This window comes from Saccostrea cucullata, unplaced genomic scaffold (genome assembly GCF_032062105.1).
Source record: "Saccostrea cucullata isolate Sc308-1 unplaced genomic scaffold, CSIRO_AGI_Scuc_v1 ctg1127, whole genome shotgun sequence".
NCBI lineage: Eukaryota > Metazoa > Mollusca > Bivalvia > Ostreida > Ostreidae > Saccostrea > Saccostrea cuccullata.
This window is the reverse complement of record NW_026929896.1, coordinates 73,062-98,607: the sequence shown is the minus strand read 5'-3', so window position 1 is coordinate 98,607 and position 25,546 is coordinate 73,062. Positions and strand designations below refer to the sequence as shown.

Below are 25,546 nucleotides of genomic sequence, written 5' to 3'. Positions count from 1 at the left end.
GAGAGATCAATATGAGCTGGGTATATCATTTTTTTAAGGAGTGATGGTGGTGGCGCTGGCGGCATGATTATCCTACTTTTATTCTCAGTGCTGGAATGATGAATCATTTATAAACCGAATCATGTATATGCGGATGGAATTTACTGATCTATGCGTTTTAATTAATTAAATGTGTTAATAATTAACAAACATTTCAAGTGCCACACGGGAAGTCTAATGTAGTGAAAAAAAAAAAATCCTGTCAAAAACCTTCATTTATATGTGCTAACTAAGTACACAGAGTTTACTAAACACAGGTAGCAAGTTGTTAAATAGGTTACAAGAAAATCAGAAAAAATTCTAAAAAGAGAAAAAAATTATATATATAATATGCATGGAACCACAAATGATTGACATCCTGACTGGACGATATATAACCGCGATGTGATTGAAAATACATGGCATATGGTACGTAGAAAAACCATTGTTCATATTTAAGGAAATGCGGTGCTATATAAATAATTATATTTATAACTTTCGAAATCGTTATTAAATTAATATTGCTTGTGATGAAACTTCCACTACTGTACCTGTCCTGACAACTCTACAATTTCTAAATTCTCGTTCATGCCTGACTGGCAACCTGTCTTGTATAGACAAATTATTTTACATCCCTGATCGCACCTGTACCTTATAAACAACATCCCTGACTGAACCTGTGACTTATAAGCAACATCCCTGACTGTACCTGTGACTTATAAACAACATCCCTGACTGTACCTGTGACTTATAAACAACATCCCTGACTGTACCTGTGACTTATAAACAACATCCCTGACTGTACCTGTGACTTATAAACAACATCCCTGACTGTACCTGTGACTTATAAACAACATCCCTGACTGTACCTGTGACTTATAAACAACATCTCTGACTGTACCTGTGTCTTAAAAACAACATCCCTGACTGTACCTGTGTCTTATAAACAACATCCCTGACTGTACCTGTGTCTTATAAACAACATCCCTGACTGTACCTGTGTCTTATAAACAACATCCCTGACTGTACCTGTGTCTTAAAAACAACATCCCTGACTGTACCTGTGTCTTATAAACAACATCCCTGACTGTACCTGTGTCTTATAAACAACATCCCTGACTGTACCTGTGTCTTATAAACAACATCCCTGACTGTACCTGTCACTTATAAACAACATCCCTGACTGTACCTGTCACTTATAAACAACATCCCTGACTGTACCTGTGACTTATAAACAACATCCCTGACTGTACCTGTGTAGTAAACACACTTTATACCACATCCCTGACTGTACCTGTGTCTTATAAACAACATCCCTGACTGTACCTGTGTAGTATACACACTTTATACTACATCCCTGACTGTACCTGTGACTTATAAACAACATCCCTGACTGTACCTGTGTAGTATACACACTTTATACTACATCCCTGACTGTACCTGTGTCTTATAAACAACATCCCTGACTGTACCTGTGTAGTATACACACTTTATACTACATCCGTGACTGTACCTGTGTCTTATATACAACATCCCTGACTGTACCTGTGTCTTATAAACAACATCCCTGACTGTACCTGTGTAGTATACACACTTTATACTACATCCCTGACTGTACCTGTGACTTATAAACATCATCCCTGACTGTACCTGTGTAGTATACACACTTTATACTACATCCCTGACTGTACCTGTGTCTTATAAACAACATCCCTGACTGTACCTGTCACTATAAACAACATCCCTGACTGTACCTGTGTAGTATACACACTTTATACTACATCCCTGACTGTACCTGTGCCTTATAAACAACATCCCTGACTGTACCTGTCACTTATAAACAACATCCCTGACTGTACCAAGGTAGTATACACACTTTATACTACATCCCTGACTGTACCTGTGTCTTATAAACAACATCCCTGACTGTACCTGTGTCTTATAAACAACATCCCTGACTGTACCTGTGTCTTATAAACAACATCCCTGACTGTACCTGTGTCTTATAAACAACATCCCTGACTGTACCTGTGTAGTATACACACTTTATACTACATCCGTGACTGTACCTGTGTCTTATAAACAACATCCCTGACTGTACCTGTGTCTTATAAACAACATCCCTGACTGTACCTGTGTAGTATACACACTTTATACTACATCCCTGACTGTACCTGTGACTTATAAACATCATCCCTGACTGTACCTGTGTAGTATACACACTTTATACTACATCCCTGACTGTACCTGTGTCTTATAAACAACATCCCTGACTGTACCTGTCACTATAAACAACATCCCTGACTGTACCTGTGTAGTATACACACTTTATACTACATCCCTGACTGTACCTGTGCCTTATAAACAACATCCCTGACTGTACCTGTCACTTATAAACAACATCCCTGACTGTACCTAGGTAGTATACACACTTTATACTACATCCCTGACTGTACCTGTGTCTTATAAACAACATCCCTGACTGTACCTGTGTCTTATAAACAACATCCCTGACTGTACCTGTGTCTTATAAACAACATCCCTGACTGTACCTGTGTCTTATAAACAACATCCCTGACTGTACCCTGTAGTATACACACTTTATACTACATCCCTGACTGTACCTGTGCCTTATAAACAACATCTCTGACTGTACCTGTGTCTTATAAACAACATCCCTGACTGTACCTGTGACTTATAAACAACATCCCTGACTGTACCTGTGTAGTATACACACTTTATACTACATCCCTGACTGTACCTGTGACTTATAAACAACATCCCTGACTGTACCTGTGTAGTATACACACTATATACTACATCCCTGACTGTACCTGTGACTTATAAACAACATCCCTGACTGTACCTGTGTCTTATAAACAACATCCCTGACTGTACCTGTGTAGTATACACACTTTATACTACATCCCTGACTGTACCTGTGTCTTATAAACAACATCCCTGACTGTACCTGTGACTTATAAACAACATCCCTGACTGTACCTGTGTAGTATACACACTTTATACTACATCCGTGACTGTACCTGTGCCTTATAAACAACATCCCTGACTGTACCTGTCACTTATAAACAACATCCCTGACTGTACCTAGGTAGTATACACACTTTATACTACATCCGTGACTGTACCTGTGTCTTATAAACAACATCCCTGACTGTACCTGTGTCTTATAAACAACATCCCTGACTGTACCTGTGTCTTATAAACAACATCCCTGACTGTACCTGTGACTTATAAACAACATCCCTGACTGTACCTGTGTCTTATAAACAACATCCCTGACTGTACCTGTGACTTATAAACAACATCCCTGACTGTACCTGTGTAGTATACGCACTTTATACTACATCCCTGACTGTACCTGTGCCTTATAAACAACATCTCTGACTGTACCTGTGTCTTATAAACAACATCCCTGACTGTACCTGTCACTTATAAACAACATCCCTGACTGTACCTGTAGTACACACTTTATACTACATCCCTGACTGTACCTGTGACTTATAAACAACATCCCTGACTGTACCTGTGTAGTATACACACTTTATACTACATCCCTGACTGTACCTGTGTCTTATGAACAACATCCCTGACTGTACCACATATGATTCTCATATGAGTATCATATGATTCTCATATGATTGGTTTCATATGAGAATCATAGAAAAAGGGCATCATATGTGAATCATATGAAGCAAATCATATGATTTACATATGATCCACATATGTGGATCATATGAAAATAACTACATATGATTCACATATGAATGATTTAAGTGTGTTTCAAGCCATTTACATATGAGAATCATATGAAAAGGGCATGATATGTAAATTATATGAAACACTTATGTGTGTTTCAAGCCATTTACATATGAGAATCATATGAAAAGGGCATCATATGTAAATCATATGAAACACTTATGTGTGTTCTCTTTCAATATTTTTCACATTCTTGTACACATTTAAAAATCAGATATTTCTGCTTCAGATGAAAATTCATTACATTAAAATGATATATCTTCATTGGTTACATATCTTAAAATATCTTATAATGCTTACACAACTTTTTTGATAAAATTATTTTCATCAAGAGAAATAACTTATTTTTCACAGTGTACTTTCTAAACAAGAAAATATACAAACAAGTCAGTAGCGTTTGTCGATACATGTATTTAACATATTCTAAAATGAGTACAAATTATACGATTTCAGCAAAATGATTGAGTAGTTAAATGTGTATACTTGTACAAATGAATAACATTATTAGGTCATGAACTTGTATAAAAATACCATATGACATGAAAATTGAAATATCAGCAATAACATTTGTCATGTATTCTCTAATTTAAATTTATGAAAAATCAAGTTATTTGATATTCCAGCATACAAATAAGAATGGAAAATCTTTACAGGTCAAATTCAGACAAAATTGTGTACATCCTCCCATTTCATAATTATTTCATATATTTCCTTGTTCTTTTTCCTTCTGTATCTCCATTATTTTCAGTTGTCCTCCCTCTGATCTGACCATTTTGAAAATCTCTTTGAACTGTACCAAAAATGCAAATCCACCAGTTCTCCCCTTCCTAAACAATTTCTTTGTGGCACAGAATGGTCTCTACAAAAATTTCAAAAATAAAAATAAAATGATTCTTAAATTACAAAATCAATTCTACAAGTTATATTAAAGTAACTTATCATCAGCAAACAAATGTATTCCCAATTCACCGACACAGATATGATATGAGATAAAACTAATTTCTATATGTTATACAAGTTGTTTTGTGGAATCCTATGATGTAATTTGCAAGACAATTACACTGTTGGAAGATATGCTTCATAATGAAATTATAAAAAGCATTTTTTTTAATTTTAACAATTGAATTGAATTTTGCAAGACAATTACACTTTTGGAAGATATGCTTCATATTAAAATCATAAAAAAGCAACTTTTTTTATTTTGACAATTGAATTTGGAATGTTCAAATAGTATATATTAATTCAAATTGCCAAAAAAAGATTATGACACAAATAGGCAGAAAAAACAGACTTTGTGATTCCAGGATATCCCAGACTTTGTTGGGAAGAATATTACAAAGTCTATTAAACAGTGTGTAGTTACCTTAACTTTGAAGCAAGCCTTGGATCTTTGGATTTTTTCTGATGAGAGGCTGACTGTATATTGAACCTGTAAAACAAATATTCACACAGTAGATATTTTCTAAGCATAACTAAAACTTAAACTACAAAAAGAGAGAGTACAAGTTTGTAGGTTCTCAATTGTCCTAAATATCTTACAATTCACCTGAAACTAGGTTCTCTAGTGTTGGAAAAAAAATTATAAATGTCAATGAATACATAGATGTAAATATTCAATGGATTAGCTATCTGATGTACTTTCAACACATAGTCACATGCACATGCACATGTATTTGTACCTTGAAAGTTGCCACTGTTATTATTAATTTTTTGCTGAGATTCAAAAATTCAATTTACCCCCTGAAGTAATTGTATAGTTTCATAGCTTTTAAAGCAAGAAAATTCTATTCATACCTTCCATATTTTAAAAGTGCATTTACAATTAAAATTGTTTCATAATGTAGAATAAAACTTCTATATTATTGAATTTATTTTTGATGAAGCCGTGCAAACAATGTAGAATTATAAAGGAACAAAAAGAAATTATCAAGAAATATTTTGTCATAAAGGAGTCATTAAAGATGTACACTTTCATTTTTTATTGCAATATTTTTACCTTTAATATTGTGATGATGCAATCGTCTGTCAGAATCAGCTTCAGGATCAATCGCCAGACCCTAATGTAGATTTTCCGCAACTTCCATGGAATTCCAAGGCATATTCCATGGAATTCCATGGAGTTTCACCCTCACTGCAGAATCTAAGGAATTCTCCGGAGTATTGGGATGGAACTTTTTTCGGAATGATTTGGAATTTTGAATCTAGCCTGGAAAATAGCGGAACAATGCCACAATGGAAATTTGCGGAGGAAATCCGTGGAATTCCAGGATATTTGTAAATTTAAAGAATTCCATGGAAATCCATGGAATTCCAGGATTCCATGGAAATCCATGGAATTCCAGGATTCCAAATTCCAAATACATGTACAATGAAAACTGAAACAATAAGTGCCACATAATTACAAAAAAACTAATAACATCAAAATTTTTCATAGATCAACTCTATATTTTCAAAATAAAAAAAATTCATTGTTTCTTTTACAGTGTTTTTTGAGACAAATATTGCATATACTCTCAGATGTATAATCTAAGCACATTTTTTAAATGTATTCTCACTGAAAGTATTTTTACATCAAAGCTTAAGGTTATTTACAAAAATATCCAGAGAAAAATATGATTACTGGAGAATCACCTTGGTTAAATTAATGATAATCATGTTATGATATACATGTATTTAATAAACTCCAGTCTACATTTTCTAAAATAAGAAGTTAGTTTTATTAAATGACATTGGTCATGGAATTGAAGAGGCCATTGAAACCTCAACAGGGTATACATTTACAATGAACTGCCAGTGGCTTATGTACTGGTACAAAGTTAATGAATAATGACTAGAGTGACAAACACATGTATTTAATGCAAAAAATATGTACTAGTCTACACGACTATATTGATACAAAGATCCCATAAAATCAACAGATGCTATTTTCCCCCAATGTACGTTCCAAAGATCCCGATTAATGAAGATCCAAAACTTCTGACGTGTTTGCAAGAGAATCACTTCCTCACTGATATCCCACGAAATTAGTAAATGGTCATGTTAGAGGGTTGACAGATAACTGGTGTCAGGAACAGATTCACTTTCAGTATGAAGGCTCAGAAAGTTGGATGTTGATAATACCCACAGACACTTCAAACTTTCCTTGCACAATTTCTGAAAGAAAAGATGACCATTAAGATGCATCATTATTGATATCCATATAAATACTAGCATATGACAAACAAGAGGCCCAGGGGCCACAACGCTCACCTGAGCACATCGGGCTTGAATCTACTCCCCCCCCCCCCCCCAGGCGTTCATCATTTGAACAAACTAGAATCTACACTACCTGAGGATGATTCCATATAAATATCACTAATCATAGCTTTGAAGTATTTGAAAAGAAGATTTTAAAAGGTTTCCCTATATATCCCTAATGAAAAACTTGGGTCGGCCATTTTGGCCCCCACCCTAGCCACGGGGGTCATGACAAACTGTTTAACAAACTTGAATCTACACTACCTGAAAATGATTCCATATGAGTTTCATCTTTCCTGGCCCAGTGGTTCTTGAGAAAGATTTTTAAAGATATTTCCTATATATTCCTATGTAAAACTCTGGTCGGCCATTTTGGCCCCACCCTTGCCCCGGGGGTCATGATTTGAACAAACTTGAATCTACACTACCTGAGGATGATTCCACATGAGTTTCATCTTTCCTGGCCCAGTGGTTCTAAACGAGAAGAAGATTTTTAAAGATTTTTCCTATATATTCCTATGTAAAACTAGGGTCGGAATACCATTTTGGCCCCACCCTTGCCCCGGGGGTCATAATTTGAACAAACTTGAATCTTCATTACCTGAGGATGGTTCCACATGAGTTTCATTTTTCCTGGCCCATTGGTTCTGGAGAAGATGATTTTTTAAAAATGCCATTAATTTTTAACAAATTTATGATTATCTCCCTTTGGAAAAGGGCGTGGCCCTTCATTTGAACAAACTTGAATCCCCTTTACCCAAGGATACTTTGTGCCAAGTTTGGTTGAAATCGGCCCAGTGGTTCTTGAGAAGAAGATGAAAATGTGAAAAGTTTACAACAACGACAACAACAACGACAACGAAAGACGATGGACAAATTTTGATCAGAAAAGCTCAGTTGAGCCTTCGGCTCAGGTGAGCTAATAATAAACTAAAGCTATACAAAACAATAGAAAATAATTAAGAAATCTGACCTTTTTGGTTTTTTTCATACAGCTCTTCTCCTTGTGAGCATCCGGATTCCTGTAAAATGCATGTATACTTCATAGTAGATGATTGCTATTTGATCTAAAATAATTATGCATGCCTGTGCAGTTAGCATGTTTAGATTACCTGTCAGAATTCATAATGTTTTAAATTATTAGAATAAGGAATCTAAGCGTGTTAAGAATATAAACCTTTAAATTTTGTTTCCTTGGCAAAGTTGCAATATTTTTTTTTCTAATCTAATACTAATAGACATGGATTAATAAAATCAAAGTTAGTTTACTTGATTTGAATGATAATTTGAGCTAGTTCTCACCATGTTCACAAGCCTAGTGACTGATTGGCTAAGCATCTACATCCACCAAGTTATCAAATGCCAGCGCTTTGGGGATCTCAGGCACAATGCAGCAACTATAAAATAATTAAAATAAAAGCTGAAAATGATCATGACCATGCATTAAAAAATATATAATGAATCACATTGTACATCATACTCTGTAAATGTTATCTTGAACAAAGGAAGGTAAAGGTAAATTTTTTTACATCAGTTCGATCCCAAACGAAGAAATTCGGATTAAAACCCATGATCTTAACGATATGTTTCGAGTTATTAAATAATTATTACAAAATTAAAATAGTGCACTAATGATTTCACCATCGGGCAGTTTATCTTTATGTGTGGTGCCCAGACTAATGAACAGTAGCAGAAGCGTTCTTCATTCAAGGGCACATAAAATACTGTACAATATTGTACCTACCGGGTCTTAAAATGTCTTCATCTTCTTCCATCCCAAGCTAATCATGATTCCCCTGTTCTAGACACTCTCTTTCCAACTTTCCTTCTGTGCAACATCAACATGGCATTTGATATTTTTGAATTTCGGCGTGTTGTTTAAATTAATTGTTCATCGAGCCCGACTTCGAAAATCGATGTTATTGTACTATTAGTCGACAGTTAAAAAAATTCTAAGTAATTTTCCACAGTTTTCCAGTGCAGAAAATGGCTAAGTTTCTCATTTTATCATTTTTTCCAAAGAATTCCACTACTTTCCAAACCAAAAAATGTCTAAGTCCATTTTTTTTTCAATTTCCAAAATATTCCATAAACTTCCAGACACACTTTTCGAGTTTGGTATAGAAATGATTGGAATTCCATGGAATTCCAAAACTTTTCCAAACCCTTTGGAAAATCTACATTAGGGGTCTTATCAGCTTTGGGCTTCGTGGACTTCATAAAAAAGCTGCACTGTGACACTGAACTCAAGTTAAATGCATCTATAGGCATAAAAACAAACATTTGTAATTTATTAAGTTGATGAAAGAATCGACTTGATAAACGATCTCAACATACAAAACGCCAACTGCTATACAGGGTTTCTACTTTCACTTTCAAATCAGTACGTAACAAAAGTCAAAACAAAAAGATGCCTTTAGCCTAACATGTATATTGTAATGTTTACATCCAATGAGAAACAAATTCATCCAAAATATACTTACAGATCACTAACATTATGTAGGTTTGCGAAATGCATTAATTTAACAATTATATACAAGTGATGAGAGTATTATAAAAATAAGTTCATACGAACCTGTAACCGTAATGAAAGGATATTTAAACAATATGAATTAAAGGTCTTTATAAAAAACTGTTAGGAGATAAGTTACTTTTTCCAACACCCAGCACTTCTGCTGCAGCAGTGACGTCAAACATGACGTACACTTTCATCCGATAAAAGTCAAAACCGGTCCGGAAAAAAATACTGAATGATTTTGATTTTACTTGTAATAAACCAAACCCAAAAGATTTGAAATAAAAAGCAAATTAATTTATTCTTTATCAATTTTATCTGGGAAATGCATTATTACAGAAAAAAATTGTGAACTTTTTTTTCAAGGGAAAGGGGGGGGGGGGTGTTGAACAGAGTAGAACTTTACATAAGTAATTGCTAACAAATTCTTTTGAATTAAGGTAGGATTCTTCTCATATTTCTAATATTTAAAAATTAATGAAATTTTCACAGAATCAAGAAGACAATATCGGTAAGTGATAGTATCAGTGAAATTAAATTTGACCGTTTTATATTAGAGGCAAGGTCAGGTCAAGGTCATTATCTTTTTCCTTGACATTATGAATAAAAAAATACTGTTGCCAATCATGTGGTGACTACTTCTATTTCAAAAGTTTAAAGATTGTTCTTTTTGCATAAAAACATTTTACTATATCGGGTCTATAGCATGATATTACCAAATTTACATAAATAATATAACTTAACTGGATATTGGCTAATCCGAATTTTCTCTGTTTTTGTTAATTTTTTAGGATATATTAGTTTTTTTATATGCTTCCTATATTTAACTTTTTCTTATTTTCACGTATGATAAAGTAGTAATAAAAATGTACAAAATGATATAAAAACAAAAAGTTTTGATCGTTTACTAAGAGAGAAAAAATACTTTTAATGGATTTTTGGCTCAAATCTGCACTTTGATAGGAAGCGTTTAAAAGCTAACAAAATTCTAGTTTGTTTGAAAAATCATATTTATTTGATATATTTTGAAAGTTTAGTTCCTCATTATTAATTTAACTTACATTTGAAAATTTCTCCAAGTCTTTGATTGTGTAAAATAATAACTAAATTCATTGTTCTATTATAATTTTGAGAGGCAGAAAAGAAAATATTTTCATACGCCACCATTCCGCCAAAAATATAGTCGGCCTGCTAGTTTTCAAACACAGTTTACCATTTCTATTTAAAGTTGTACAATTGTGATGAGGAAAGAAAAATATTGTCTTTTAAATTTCTTACACCTCAATATATAAGACATATAAGCAAATATACTTTGAATGTTTCATCTAGTCAGGAACCAGAGAAGAATCCTACCTTAATGTAAATTTAAATTACTATTGATATATATTATTGAAATTGCAATTTTACTTGCATATAAGAAAAGGCAAATTAGTGAACACTGTTTCATATGATTCTCAAATGATCACTCTTTCATATGATTCTCATATGATCACTGTCCAAATATTCATATGATTTTTACCTGAGTATAACAAGGGCAAATTAGTGAATATGGTTTCATATGATTCTCATATGATCAGTTTCATATGATTCTCATATGACAACTGTCAAAATATACATATGATTCTCATATGCAGGGCCTTTCATATGAGAATCATATGTAAATACGATCATATGATATACATATGTGCAAACATATGATTCTCATATGATTAGCCACATATGATTCTCATATGATTGTATATACATATGATTCTCATATGAGCCACATATGATCCTCATATGAAAGGCAATGCATATGAGGATCATATGTGGCTAAATTGCCTATGTAAGAGAAGGGGGGCTCCTCATTGATTAGGACGAATTTCAGGCACATAATATCAGCCCCCCTCTTTTCCCATATGAATACATGTATAAACCATAGAAAATGTAATGTTCATGGAAAGCACAGCCCCGTCCCCACTTTTTCCTTGAAGTATAGTCCCCTACGGGTAATGTAGTATACTTGGAAAAAAAATTAGGACTGTTTTTTTTGTAAAATTTTTTTTTCTGGCTGGCCTCCTCTTTCAAAGAAGATGCTACCTCACTGGAATTAGTAATTTTTTCAACCATTCCAGTGCCAGAATTCTATTACAAAAATCTATATATCAGTCTAAATCAGTTGAATATGCCTTAGCAAGCATGCATGGGCACATATCAGTGGTGGATATGGGAATCTTGAACACGAAAGGGGGCGGTATATGGTTGGAGACCAAGACCAAGTGTGGGAGCGAAGAAGCTCCTAGGCTTTATAGTTTTATATAAAAAAGCTTCAACTTAATTCAGCTAATTTTATGCAATGTCCTACAAAGTAAAATCAATAAATTTATTAATCTTATGTATATTTTGGTCACTAAAGATGGAAAGACGGGATTCCTGACCCCAACCCACCGTTGCACGTTTGTTATACGGTGTGTTAACACTTTTTAAAATAGAAAGGAAAGATAGAGACTGATACAAAAACATATGACAATGTTCTTAATAAGATAAAAAGTTTAATTATTCTTGCAGCTTCCACCTACACACTCTCAAACAATTTACTTTGTTCTTCGATGCAATTATGGTCGAAGAAGGATGTTGTTACAGGTACAGTCAGAGATGTTGTTTATAAGTCACAGGTACAGTCAGGGATGTAGTATAAAGTGTGTATACTACACAGGTACAGTCAGAGATGTTGTTTATAAGACACAGGTACAGTCAGGAATGTTGTTTATAAGACACAGGTACAGTCAGGGATGTTGTTTATAAGTCACAGGTTCAGTCAGGGATGTTGTTCATAAGACACAGATACAGTCACGGATGTTGTTTATAAGACACAGGTACAGTCAGGGATGTTGTTTATAAGACACAGGTACAGTCAGGGATGTTGTTTATAAGACACAGGTACAATCAGGGATGTTGTTTATAAGGCACAGGTACAGTCAGGGATGTAGTATAAAGTGTGTATACTACACAGGTACAGTCAAGGATGTTGTTTATAAGACACAGATACAGTCAGGGATGTTGTTTATAAGTCACAGGTACAGTCAGGGATGTATAAAGTGTGTATACTACACAGGTACAGTCAAGGATATTGTTTATAAGACACAGGAACAGTCAGGGATGTTGTTTATAAGTCACAGGTACAGTCAGGGATGTGTTTATAAATAAGACACAGGTACAGTCAGGGATGTAGTATAAAGTGTGTATACTACCTAGGTACAGTCAGGCATGTTGTTTATAAGTCACAGGTACAGTCAGGGATGTTGTTTATAAGGCAAAAATACAGTCAGGGATGTTGTTCATAAGACACAGGTACAGTCAGGGATGTAGTATAAAGTGTGTATAATACACAGGTACAGTCAGCGATGTTGTTTATAAGTAACAGGTACAGTCAGGGATGTAGTATAAAGTGTGTATACTACACAGGTACAGTCAAGGATGTTGTTTATAAGACACAGGTACAGTCAGGGATGTTGTTTATAAGTCACAGGTACAGTCAGGGATGTAGTATAAAGTGTGTATACTACACAGGTACAGTCAAGGATGTTGTTTATAAGACACAGGAAAAGTCAGGGATGTTGTTTATAAGTCACAGGTACAGTCAGGGATGTTGTTTATAAGTCACAGGTACAGTCAGGGATGTTGTTCATAAGACACAGGTACAGTCAGAGATGTAGTATAAAGTGTGTATACTACACAGGTACAGTCAGGGATGTTGTTTATAAGTAACAGGTACAGTCAGGGATGTAGTATAAAGTGTGTATGCTACACAGGTACAGTCAGGGATGTTGTTTATAAGTCACAGGTACAGTCAGGGATGTAGTATAAAGTGTGTATACTACACAGGTACAGTCAAAGATGTTGTTTATAAGACACAGGTACAGTCAGGAATGTTGTTTATAAGACACAGGTACAGTCAGGGATGTTGTTTATAAGTCACAGGTTCAGTCAGGGATGTTGTTCATAAGACACAGGTACAGTCACGGATGTTGTTTATAAGACACAGGTACAGTCAGAGATGTTGTTTATAAGACACAGGTACAGTCAGGGATGTTGTTTATAAGACACAGGTACAGTCAGGGATGTTGTTTATAAGACACAGGTACAGTCAGGGATGTTGTTTATAAGACACAGGTACAGTCAGGGATGTTGTTTATAAGACACAGGTACAGTCAGAGATGTTGTTTATAAGTCACAGGTACAGTAAGGGATGTTGTTTATAAGACACAGGTACAGTCCGGGATGTTGTTTATAAGACACAGGTACAGTCAGGGATGTTGTTTATAAGACACAGGTACAGTCAGGGATGTTGTTTATAAGACACAGGTACAGTCAGGGATGTTGTTTATAAGACACAGGTACAGTCAGGGATGTTGTTTATAAGACACAGGTACAGTCAGAGATGTTGTTTATAAGTAACAGGTACAGTCAGGGATGTAGTATAAAGTGTGTATACTACACAGGTACAGTCAGGGATGTTGTTTGTAAGTCACAGGTACAGTCAGGGATGTTGTTTATAAGGCACAGGTACAGTCAGGGATGTTGTTCATAAGACACAGGTACAGTCAGGGATGTAGTATAAAGTGTGTATACTACACAGGTACAGTCAGGGATGTTGTTTATAAGTAACAGGTACAGTCAGGGATGTAGTATAAAGTGTGTATACTACACAGGTGCAGTCAGGGATGTTGTTTATAAGTCACAGGTACAGTCAGGGATGTTGTTTATAAGACACAGGTACAGTCAGGGATGTAGTATAAAGTGTGTATAGTACACAGGTACAGTCAGGGATGTTGTTTATAAGTCACAGGTACAGTCAGGGATGTTGTTTATAAGTCACAGGTACAGTCAGGGATGTTGTTCATAAGACACAGGTACAGTCAGGGATGTTGTTTATAAGTAACAGGTACAGTCAGGGATGTAGTATAAAGTGTGTATACTACACAGGTACAGTCAGGGATGTTGTTTATAAGTCACAGGTACAGTCAGGGATGTTGTTTATAAGACACAGGTACAGTCAGGGATGTTGTTCATAAGACACAGGTACAGTCGAGGATGTTGTTTATAAGTCACAGGTACAGTCAGAGATGTTGTTTATAAGGCACAGGTACAGTCAGGGATGTAGTATAAAGTGTGTATACTACACAGGTACAGTCAGGGATGTTGTTTATAAGACACAGGTACAGTCAAGGATGTTGTTTATAAGTCACAGGTACAGTCAGAGATGTTGTTTATAAGGCACAGGTACAGTCAGGGATGTGGAATAAAGTGTATGTACTGGACAGGTACAGTCGTGGATGTTGTTTATAAGGCACAGGTACAGTCATGGATGTTGTTTATAAGGCACAGGTACAGTCAGGGATGTTGTTTACTCAGTATAAGTCACAGTTACAGTCAGGGATGTAGAATATAGTGTGTATACTACACAGGTACAGTCATTATAAAGCACCGCATTTCCATTAATATGAACTTTAATAATTTTGCTACCATACCTGTATATTTCAGGTATCTGCAATCATACCGGTAATCAACCTAGCGACCGAGGAAGAGGTCAATGGTAGGTCCATGTATTTTTTAAAGAATTTATTTCTAACTTATCTTTACAACTTTGCAACCTGTGGCCTAGTAAATATCGTGTACTTTGTAAATTTATAACTAAATAATAGTTTTGACAGGAGTTTCATTTCAATTCATTGGAGGCTTTTCCCGGGGTGCATTTGAGATGCTTATTTTAAAAAACATTGAAAACGCATGTATGAGCGTTATTCTACCTGCATATATACAATATTTAAGTTACACAAGATTCTATCAATCATTTTATATGTTTTAGTTGACACTACTTGCGTGGTTTATGATTCATCATTAGCATTGAGCACGTATAGGATATTCAAATCATGCCCCCAGCTCCCCCCCCCCTCTTCCCCCAATTGATATATCTAGTTCATATTGATCTCTGATCACAGATTTAAAACTATAATTTTACATCTGTAAAAAGATCCTTCAGTCAAAACTGCTGACCTCGTTTGTCTCGGTATCTTATAAACATTCATATTTTGACATGCGCGGATCTGGAGCCCCCCCCCCCCCCCCAACCCCTTAGAATTTGCAGAGTAAATGTGACTTTAGAACCACCCCCTAAAAAACGCAGACCCTCCTAAAAAACACATTATTATCTATTTGAAATTGGTATGACTTGGAAAGTCTCCGTATGAAGTTTTAAGAGTCAAAGACTATCAGTGAATTATAAGGACCACATCCCTGGCAGGGTTTTAATAGTGGATGCTGTTAATCAATTTCGGTTGTTGAAAAAAATGTGTTTGCACGGCACATGTCAGTCGCAGTTGCTGTTTAAAAAATCACAGATACAAGTACAGTCCTAGATATAAAGTGTGGCCTAGATGTTACTTTTTAGAGATATCAGCGATCCATACAATAGATAGGTAAAGTCAAGTTTATACTTAATTTCCTCGATATAAATTATGTACTTCACTTAGCCATTTATTACTAATCATTTGGCGATCATAGCCTTTCTTAAAGAATATTTAATTCACAGTGGGGAATTCAGCAATTTCGTAGCGGTTCCCCGGGGGGGGGGGGGGGGCAATAAAAGGTAGAAAGGTAAGTGATCTGGGCGCTGCACTGAAGCCCCAATTAGTTCTAGAGCAAGGCCCTGGTGGGGGTCCGGGGGAGGAACCCCATGAAGCTGACAAACTTTACAAATAAGAGGTGTTTTCCTTGATTTTAGGATAAAAGACATATATATATATAAGTTTTACATATCCTCTCTTAGTAAAATTAGACTAAGCGCACATAAACTTGCAATAGAAAGTGGTAGATATATTTCCACATCAAGAAATGAAAGATATTGTAATGTTTGTAATACTGGTGTGATTGAGGATGAAATACATTTTCTTTTTCACTGTAATTCTTACTCTATATTCTTTAGTATTATTTATAACATAACAAAGAAAAATATTAATCTTAGCAATGAGAAATATATGCTACAATTATATATAAACAGTAATATACAAAAAGTCTTGAAAGTTACTGTTAAATTTATCAGAGACTGTTTTGATCTTAGAAGTCAATTACTTGACAATTCTTGAAAAAATATGTAAACATTATTTAATGTTGTTCAGTGGGCCTTTGCCAATTATTGTAATTGTGTTTGTGCCAATAAAGTATTTGTATTTGTATAAGTTTTACATACAAAAAATTCAAACAGAACGGGGGGGGGGGGCACGTCCGGCGCGCCGGCCCTGGATCCGCCTTTGATTAAAATCAGAAATATACTATATATACATTACCTATTTTTCATTCAAAATAATTTGTAATTAACTACATATACTCTGCGTTGATGGCGTATCAATCCGGAAATTTTTGCTCTGACTATTAGTGAACAGGTACAGTCGTGGATGTCCGGTACCAGCAGTGCCGAGTACAGTCGCGGATGTAGGCTGACAGACCCCACTCTCTTGCGTTCGCCAAAGGAAGTATCCCTCTATCCGCTTAAACAAGTAGTCCCTGTTAAAAACCTTGAACATCTTACGAAGTAGATAAAATATCCTTAGCATCGATACAAAATCGCATAAATAAAATAAAGTAAAATATTGAAACGTCTCGAAAGAGAGTATTCCCCTATTATTTATCAAATTTTAGAAAAACATGACTAAGTATATTTTGATTGGTCAGTTACAGGTACACGTGCTATGAGTTATTCCTTCCTTTTCTTCATCTAGCAGCCAGGTACGCAGGTAGGTTAATTAATTGGATATTGCGTTTGATGTATTTGGTTATCAATTTAAAAGAAAATTACTCTTTAAATGATAAGTAATGAATTGAGATTTTGAATGGATATTAATTTTCCAGTTTACATTTGTATATATCTATCGTGGTATTGATTTTGTGTCCAAGAACTAGACGGGAGCAAAGTTTAACCCATTTAATTGGTATTGGGTCGCCATGTTTTGTTGTTTATAGTACGTGTACACAATTCAGACAAATTTAGGGTCTATTACTTTGAGCAACACTGGTTATAATCTGTATAGTTATCTAGAGTAAACAAGTGTTTATTAAGTTTTTTTCTTGTTAAGGCTTCACTTCTCCTATATTTTTGATTTTGAAAAAAAACATACTGAAAATTCAAATGAAATTTTTAAACTTTTTTCATATGTTATTCTATTATTCTTTATGAAAATTTTTTTAAGGACACGAAACATAAAAGTTACCGCTTGGAAAATAAGTGTAGACCATATCACACCACATTTGGGGTTTCCCTAAATATCAAAAGGTAAGTTGTCAATTTAGAAACCTTTCTTTGTGTGCTGAACTTTCCTTACAGTTTTTTTTGCACACATATTGAAATGCAATAACTTGCAAGTTTTAAGGCTACATTTTAAACCTGTTTTCACACTAGCAGTGTTTAAGCGCTGAGGAATTATTTTTATTCGAGCGCATACCATGACATGGTCATATGGTCTCAACCGAAAAAAACAAAAACAAAACGGTAATCATGTTCCGCATCGAATCGGTGTTTGAATCTGCGAAGTATATAAAAATCAACTACCTAGTTATAGACTTCAGACTTAACTCTCTACGCAGTGCTTCTATCAGGCGAAAAAAATCTGTTCTTAAAACTTGCAAAAGTCCTTAAATAAACTTGGAAACAACATTTAAAAAAATCAATAGACCTCAATTTAAATCTCCTGCAATAACATCTAGCCAATATACTTTAAAATGAGTTAAACATCGATTGAATAATTTTATGCTGTACTTTATCTAAAACATCTTCAAAATGCCTTTGCTCTATGAAGAATGTCTTTCAATGACAGCCAATAACATTTGTTCAACAAAAAGTTGTATAAGTGTGTTGATCGATATTGTTTTCCGCTATTGATCTGTGCATCGTTTATAAAAATGCTAGTTTATTATTTTTTTCATTTATAAGAAAAAGTAAATATATATATATATATATATATATATATATCTATATATATATATATATATATATATATATATATATATATATATATATATATATATATATATATATATATATATATATATATATATCTTACCCTATAAAATATTACATCTTTCTTCTTTGGCCCCGTGAGGATCCGGGTTAGAATAGATCCTCAGTACCCCCTTGCTTGTCGTAAAAGGGGCGGTCCTTCGGATGAGACCGTATAAACCGAGGCCCCCGTGTTGTCACAGTAGGTGTGGCACGATAAAGATCCCTCCCTGCTCAAAGGCCGTATGTGCTGAGGAAAGGCCTAAATTTGCAGCCCTTCACCGGCAATGGTGACGTCTCCATATCAGTAAAATATTCTGGAGAGGGAAATTAAACAGCATACAATCAATCTCTCTTCTTTGAAAATATAAGCATTTTTTCATATATTTCTTATGTGAGGCAGGATTTTAATTATTTTTCTTAAGTGCTCATATAAACACCACCTTAGCTTCCTGAGTCATGAGCGGAATTAATCAAAATAATTGACTTATAACTTTAAAATACTAGTACTGCCTCAGATTAGAAAAACATAATATTTCATTATATATGAGAAAATATTTTTTTTTTTACACGAAAAGACACTGTAAATTAATATGTCATTCATAATTGAGTCTCTATTGGATGATTGTTTTTTGGCTGGAATATTTCCAAGGGTCGGTTTTTAATTATCTGTTAAAGATTGTGTAGTGTTGAGGGTTTTTTTTAAAAACTCGATTTGTCATCGTTATATCTTTCTTTTTAAATCAATATGTTGAAGGATATCCTTTTATGAAAGGATTAATTACTTGAACAAAATATTTGTCGCTGCAAATACACAATCACACAAATCATGCATGGCAAATAGATTTAAAATTTGCATTTACATACGATCGATAATGTGTCAAATAGTGTCTTACATGTATGACTAGAGTATTTCTCTTCAACATCGAATTAATTTTTTAAAGATACAAGATTAACGAACAGTATTCAACATCAAAAAACCATAAAACGATATATATTTATTGACTAACTTCGAGGTCAACATGCGCTTTGTCAGACCCAAGAACCAAACTGTTTGTATGAGGCCGTTAGGCCGAATGCAGATAGTTTGGTTTGAGGGTCGACAAAACGCATTTTGCCCGAGAAATCAGTCGTTTTTGTAAATGTTTTATTATACCTTTAAATAAATGTTTTGTTATACCTTTCATTTTATTTATTTTTTTTTACCAACATGCATTTGTTAATGTTTTCTGTGCTGTAACCCCAGGTCTGTCACTTTTGAACACCAGCGAATGAAAATGAGATTAAGCTCCGTAACGTAAGCAGTCCAATATCTCATCGACCGGTCCAATCTCACTCAGCGGTCCAAAATCGGTGTTTTTATGCCTGCTCAACAAAACATTAGAATTGTTAGACTTTTTTTGTATAGATTTGTACAGGAACAAATTTTAAAGGTATAACAATACAAAATAGGAGCAGAACAAAATAGACCTCCAAGACATCAGAAGTGGGATCAGGCGCCATGAAGGAGTGAAAAAAGTACAGGAACATTTTCAGCTGCATTTGATTAAGTGAGAATTACCTTAAAAGCTAAGGATTTTACAAAAAAAAAGATAAATTTTCATAAAGGTTGTACTTTATTAGTTTATATGACAATCCTTTGACATCGTGTGCTTTTAAAATGTTCTACTGTATTGCTGTACATTATTAGACTAACGAGGCTTTGAATTGTATGAACAATGGACACTTATCAGACAATCTTGCTATTAATCAAGTTTAATTGAGGTAGCGAACATATTTTGCACGATTCTTTATAATTAAAATCGGGATAAACCTTTTGAAATAAAAACAATTTTACATATCAAGGTAGGTCTAAATTTAACCAAATAAATATTTTTATCGGGACCTATATGCTCTTTTGTAAGGGGATGTTTCGCTTTGCACGTGGTCCCTTTGATTAGATCTATTTTCTATATCAATTTGATTGGATATGATTGTTTTTCTCTTAATGTTACAATTGCTTTATTCATATATTAAATAAATTGGCTGGAGTATTAAATATTACAAGAATGTCGTATGCGGAATTGAACAAGTATTAATTAGTTTTTCGAATGAATATTTAAAACGATTCCTTGATTCTGTCTACCACCCCTTTCCTTTTCGAAATTACTGGATATGCATCTAAAATAGGAAGAAATAAGGCGAACATCCTTAGGAATAATTGCATACAAATAACTTGAAAGAAGAAATATCATGATTAAAACCAGAAACACTGTATACCCTAAGGTTTAAGTCTACTAAGCATATACAAGGTCACGAATGGAAATGTATTTGAAATCACAAGATTTTACCCAAATTAATACTGTATACAGGGTTATTTTCACTTCGTCTTATTTTCGACCTTTTGCACTTGCGAACTATTTTGCCCCGTTTTAGATTCGCCCAATCATAGTTTTGTTTAAGAAACTATGCTGTGTAATTTGAATTCGCACCGTTTTAAATTCGCCCAATCAGGAGGAGGGCGAAAGGGGCGAAAATAGAAGGGGGCGAAATTTTCCCTGTATACAGTAGCTTAAAAACGTACGACTTTTCAACTCTATACACAACCATTCCCCACGATAAATTAATGTCCAGGTTTTTAAATATCATTGACAGCTGACATGTTTAATTTGATGGATTACACATGCGACTAATTTTACTCTATTTTTACCCCCTTTTAATCAAGTATCATAAGCCATGAAATTTGTGTATACATTTAGGTTTCGCATGGAAGAAAATGCTTCAAACCGATCGCGTATATTTCTCAATTTTTTTCTTCTTAATACAAGTTATGAATTAAGAGTCTTCCACACACACAATACGTATGTTCTCATGTGACTGAGTATTACTTTTAACAAGCACATCAACCTTTAAAAACAGTCCAGGAATTAAAATATAATTTATACTGATTTTTTAAAATTATAATTTCACAAGTTTCAAGATATTTTCCCCAAGACGTTTTCATACCTAGCACAACAAATTTTGTCTCAACCTATCGTATATTGTTAAGCTCACAGAAAAACCATAAAAACTTAATTTTATCAATTGACATATTTTTTTTAGAGAAATTTATATAATATATAAAAAATAAATAAAACTCATTTTCTTTAAAATACATCTAGAGAAAAATCAAGGAAGACTCCTTTTGTATAGAAAGTGCATCAATGAATTAGATATAATTAAAAATTGAATTAAAATCAAATGCACTGATGTAGAGAAAATATTTTCAAAATCTTTGGTATCAAAGTTCCTTTTTGGAGCTAACTTTCCTGTTGCCCAGGACTCAACAACTTTGGCAAGTCTCCGCATACTATAGTTACTCACTTTTTTTATGAGCTTATATATACAAATGAAAGTAGTTATGTATATTTATTGACAATTCTAGGATTCAAAAATTTCCAAAAAAAAAAAATAAAAAATAAAAAAATAAAGCTGTAATTTGTATTTTAATTAATTAGTTTTGCAAAGTAATTGTAATTCAATTAATTACATCTCGTAGAAAGCTTGTTTTTAATTATAATTTAATTGAAGAAAAAGTTTAAGTAATTGAAATTTAATTAATTACTTTTTAAAGTAATTTACTCCATCCCTTATTCAAGATCAAAAGTCTATAAAACAATACATAATAGGAGCAGAGCAAGTATGTACATATACTCCCAAAGCATTAGAGGTGTGCACACGTGCCATGGAGGAGTGGGCATCTCTCAAAAACATGAACTCTCAAAAATGCATCATTTTTAATATTTGTACGACTTACTACATATCTGTACGCCCTTGTCCGCCATATTTCTTCGAATCCGCCATATTTATTCAAGTTATTTTGGCCACCTGTACCTGCTATATAAAGCCTGGTACATTTGTTTCACTTGAGTGATTTTCTAGCAAGCTGTCGACATGTACACATCTCCAATAGCAATAAATTTTAGAAATCCATAAACTTACCAAAAACATGTTTTAAAAGTAAAAATCCAACAAAAACTAGAACTAGTATAATGAGAAGTAAATTATTTTTGAATGCATTTGTTGCAATATAGAAAAAGCACTAAAACAGAAGACATTCATGTACAGCAAAAACCGTTTGGACATCGAGAAAGCATCGAACACAGTTTTAAAACATTTACCTGAATACTGCTATCGTTATGTGCACATGTCAGAAAATATCCTATTTTACTTTTATTGAAATATGCATGTCAGAAATCATGTAATCCATTGTTATCTCATTAGTAAAAAGTTGTCACCACATAGCACTTGGGCACACGTGTTCCATGCCGATCAGTTTATTTGGTCAGGGAAAATTTCAAAGTTGGAAAGCTCACCGGTCCGGTATTTTGATTGATTGAAAAAAAAAGCAAAACAATTTGTTTTCAAAAAAAAGTAGTACTGTTGTCTATATATATATGTTTTGAACCCCACCCCCCTCTCATATGTAAGATTAATAATGATTCATGATATATGATAAATTTGATGTAGTTAAAAGATGTGCATATATTTTATATATATATATATATATATATATATATATATATATATATATATATATATATATATATATATATATATATATATATATATATATATATATATATATATATATATATATATATATATATAAATAAAAAAATATATGCACATCTCTTAACTACATCAAATTTATCATATATCATGAATCATTATTAATCTTACATATGAGAGGGGGGTGGGGTTCAAAACAAACATAATTTTCTCCTAAAATTAATTTGAAAAAGATCGGATCTCTTTAGTATTAATTATTTTCAAATAAATAAAGTGTACTGACTTTTTCTTTAAATATAGAGTAATATAACTTGATTTAAAGTTTTTATTATAATTTTATACACAATAAAAGAAAAAGTGAGCAAGCTCACATACCCACACTCCCCCAAACGTCAAAGTGCCGAAAATCCCGAAAAAATTACAGGAATCGGAATTTCCTGCTGCAGTTCTACATATATACTAAACGTTTGCAAATTTTGACAAAATTCTGTGCAGCGGGTTATGAGGAGTTGCGCTAACAAACTGTTCATCTCTATATTCAAAACATGGCCAAAAATCTGAAAAGTGTCGAAATTCCCAGAAAAATAAGGGAATCGGAATTTCATGGTAATATGCAAATCTAGACATTGTACCCTAAATATGTGCAAAGTTTGGCTAAATTCTGTACAGCGGTTTATGAAGAGTTGCTCTGGGGAAAAATGGGACTAAGGGACGGACTGACGGACGGTCAAAAACATTATACCTCCTGCAACTTGTTGCGTGGGTATAATAAACGAGTTTGATTCTGTGGTACATGAATGATCAAAATAGAATGGAATGTGAATTATATTTCTTGGCATAATATTAATGATTATATAATAGTCAAAGCATATACATGTATATAGGAAGGGAGAGCAAACTGCCGGTGAGAAATCATATTCTTGCTAAAATCAGTTTTTTATTCCTCTTGTTTGAATAATTTTGTCCAGATTCCTTACCTGAGAAGGTATTTGAGAAAATTCCCAATGTTCACATTCTTGTATGTTGATTTCATATCTATTTCCCTTTCAATTTGGGCGTTTAGGTTTATTTTCTTGTCAAAAGTTATTAGTTGGGTAATTTCAATTTTTGAACAAGTTTCGACATCCCCGTCTGAAAAATTCCTTCATCTGTCCCAACGGCTAATAAATGGTACAGCGGAAAGTACGTATGATCAGGGACCTATATACTAAAGTTAGTATATAGGTCCCTGGTATGATTTTATACCTATTATTCTGCTAACGGATAATTACGAGAGAGAGAGAGAGAGAGTTTCTCGAATTCAATGTAATTAATTTTTGTGTGAAATGCTATTAAAATATATAAGTCGCAATATTATAGAGAAAATAATAACTTCAAATCTGTGTTCAAGTACCTTTAAAACCATAGACTACGTTGGGCGTTTTAACATTCAGAAAAAGCAACCTATCTTGAATAGTGTATCTATTTCAAGAAGGATTTCGGCTCTGAAAATTAATAGAAAAACTAAAAAAAAGTATAAAAGCATTCTGGAGTTATAATAATCTTTAATCAAGCTTTGTTGTTGGTTTTTTTTTTATCATAGTGTGAAATTATTGATTTCTGTCAGAGGGTTTCGATAACTTTGATCGATGACATCACAACTGCATCAAAACAAAAATTAAGAGAATGTGACGACGGCGCTGCTTGTATCCAGATAACTGTGCTTAAGAGGAAAATACTGTATAAATTGTTCAAGTCGGCCTTACTCAGGTGCAGAAAATCGCACCAATTTAGTGTATGAGGAAGAAGAAACGGACATCTAAAAACAATAACGTTTGTCGAGCGTCGTCAAACTTAACAGTGACGGCGCCAAGCGATCATATAAAGTCGTTTTCATTTCATAATAATATTGCAAATGGTAGGTGTTTTTCAACATTTTTAAACGTTTTTTGTTACTTTATGTTCTATATGAATTTTAAAAGCACAGACTACATAGTACTAAATTTATAGCCTCAGTCCACGAACTTGTATATAACCACTCGTATAAGGTTTGTTCTGATTACAGGGAATAATGGCATAATAATGATAATTTTTATATTTTTAATCAGGGTAACTGTAGTATAAATAGACGAATTGATGAAAGAGTAAAATGTTCTGTGTAAACAATGTTGAATAACGTAAAAATTTAGGTTAGTATTATCACATTGATCAAATGTTTTATCAAATTAAGGTGTGACTGGTCGACGGGAAATGTTTATTCCTCAACGGTAACGCCTTGTTCTTATTATTTTAGTTGACTAGATCTTACGTCACAATTTCTAATCCCACCGTGGGAAGTTGTTACTGCTACTTTAAATGAAACTGTAAGAGACTGTGAACCGAGGTATATATTCATTTGTTTTTTTTAATTCAATGCATTTTACATGTAATTTATTTTGACTAGCTCTGATCATTGA

General features: G+C 33.7%; 1 protein-coding gene and 2 long non-coding RNA genes across 3 annotated transcripts; all 3 read right to left on the bottom strand.

Annotated features, from left to right (window-relative positions):
* Window positions 1–1,185: 1,185 nt before the first annotated feature.
* LOC134282439 (uncharacterized) lies at window positions 1,186–1,807 on the bottom strand. Its single transcript, XR_009995289.1, has 3 exons — window positions 1,742–1,807; window positions 1,247–1,312; window positions 1,186–1,213 (listed from the first exon to the last, which is right to left on the bottom strand). It is a non-coding gene; the product is annotated as an uncharacterized LOC134282439 (long non-coding RNA).
* A 2,595-nt stretch (window positions 1,808–4,402) lies between these two features.
* On the bottom strand, window positions 4,403–5,914 carry LOC134282440 (uncharacterized). The gene is made up of 3 exons (XM_062764847.1): window positions 5,795–5,914; window positions 5,162–5,227; window positions 4,403–4,657 (listed from the first exon to the last, which is right to left on the bottom strand). Exons 1-3 carry the CDS (start codon window positions 5,912–5,914, stop codon window positions 4,499–4,501), a joined length of 345 nt encoding a protein of 114 aa, XP_062620831.1. The 3' UTR covers window positions 4,403–4,498.
* A 360-nt stretch (window positions 5,915–6,274) lies between these two features.
* On the bottom strand, window positions 6,275–8,919 carry LOC134282438 (uncharacterized). Its single transcript, XR_009995288.1, has 4 exons — window positions 8,780–8,919; window positions 8,338–8,432; window positions 8,009–8,057; window positions 6,275–6,951 (listed from the first exon to the last, which is right to left on the bottom strand). It is a non-coding gene; the product is annotated as an uncharacterized LOC134282438 (long non-coding RNA).
* Between the last annotated feature and the right edge of the window lie 16,627 nt (window positions 8,920–25,546).

Bases quoted from the DNA above. Each gene is read 5' to 3' on its own strand.
- LOC134282440 (XM_062764847.1), bottom strand. From the start codon at position 5,914: ATGGAATTCCATGGAATATGCCTTGGAATTCCATGGAAGTTGCGGAAA. The intron at 5,228-5,794 runs GTAAAAATATTG...TTTGTTTTACAG, and splicing joins GCATCATCACAATATTAAAG to GTTCAATATACAGTCAGCCT. The intron at 4,658-5,161 runs GTAACTACACAC...AAATTTTTGTAG, and splicing joins AGGCTTGCTTCAAAGTTAAG to AGACCATTCTGTGCCACAAA.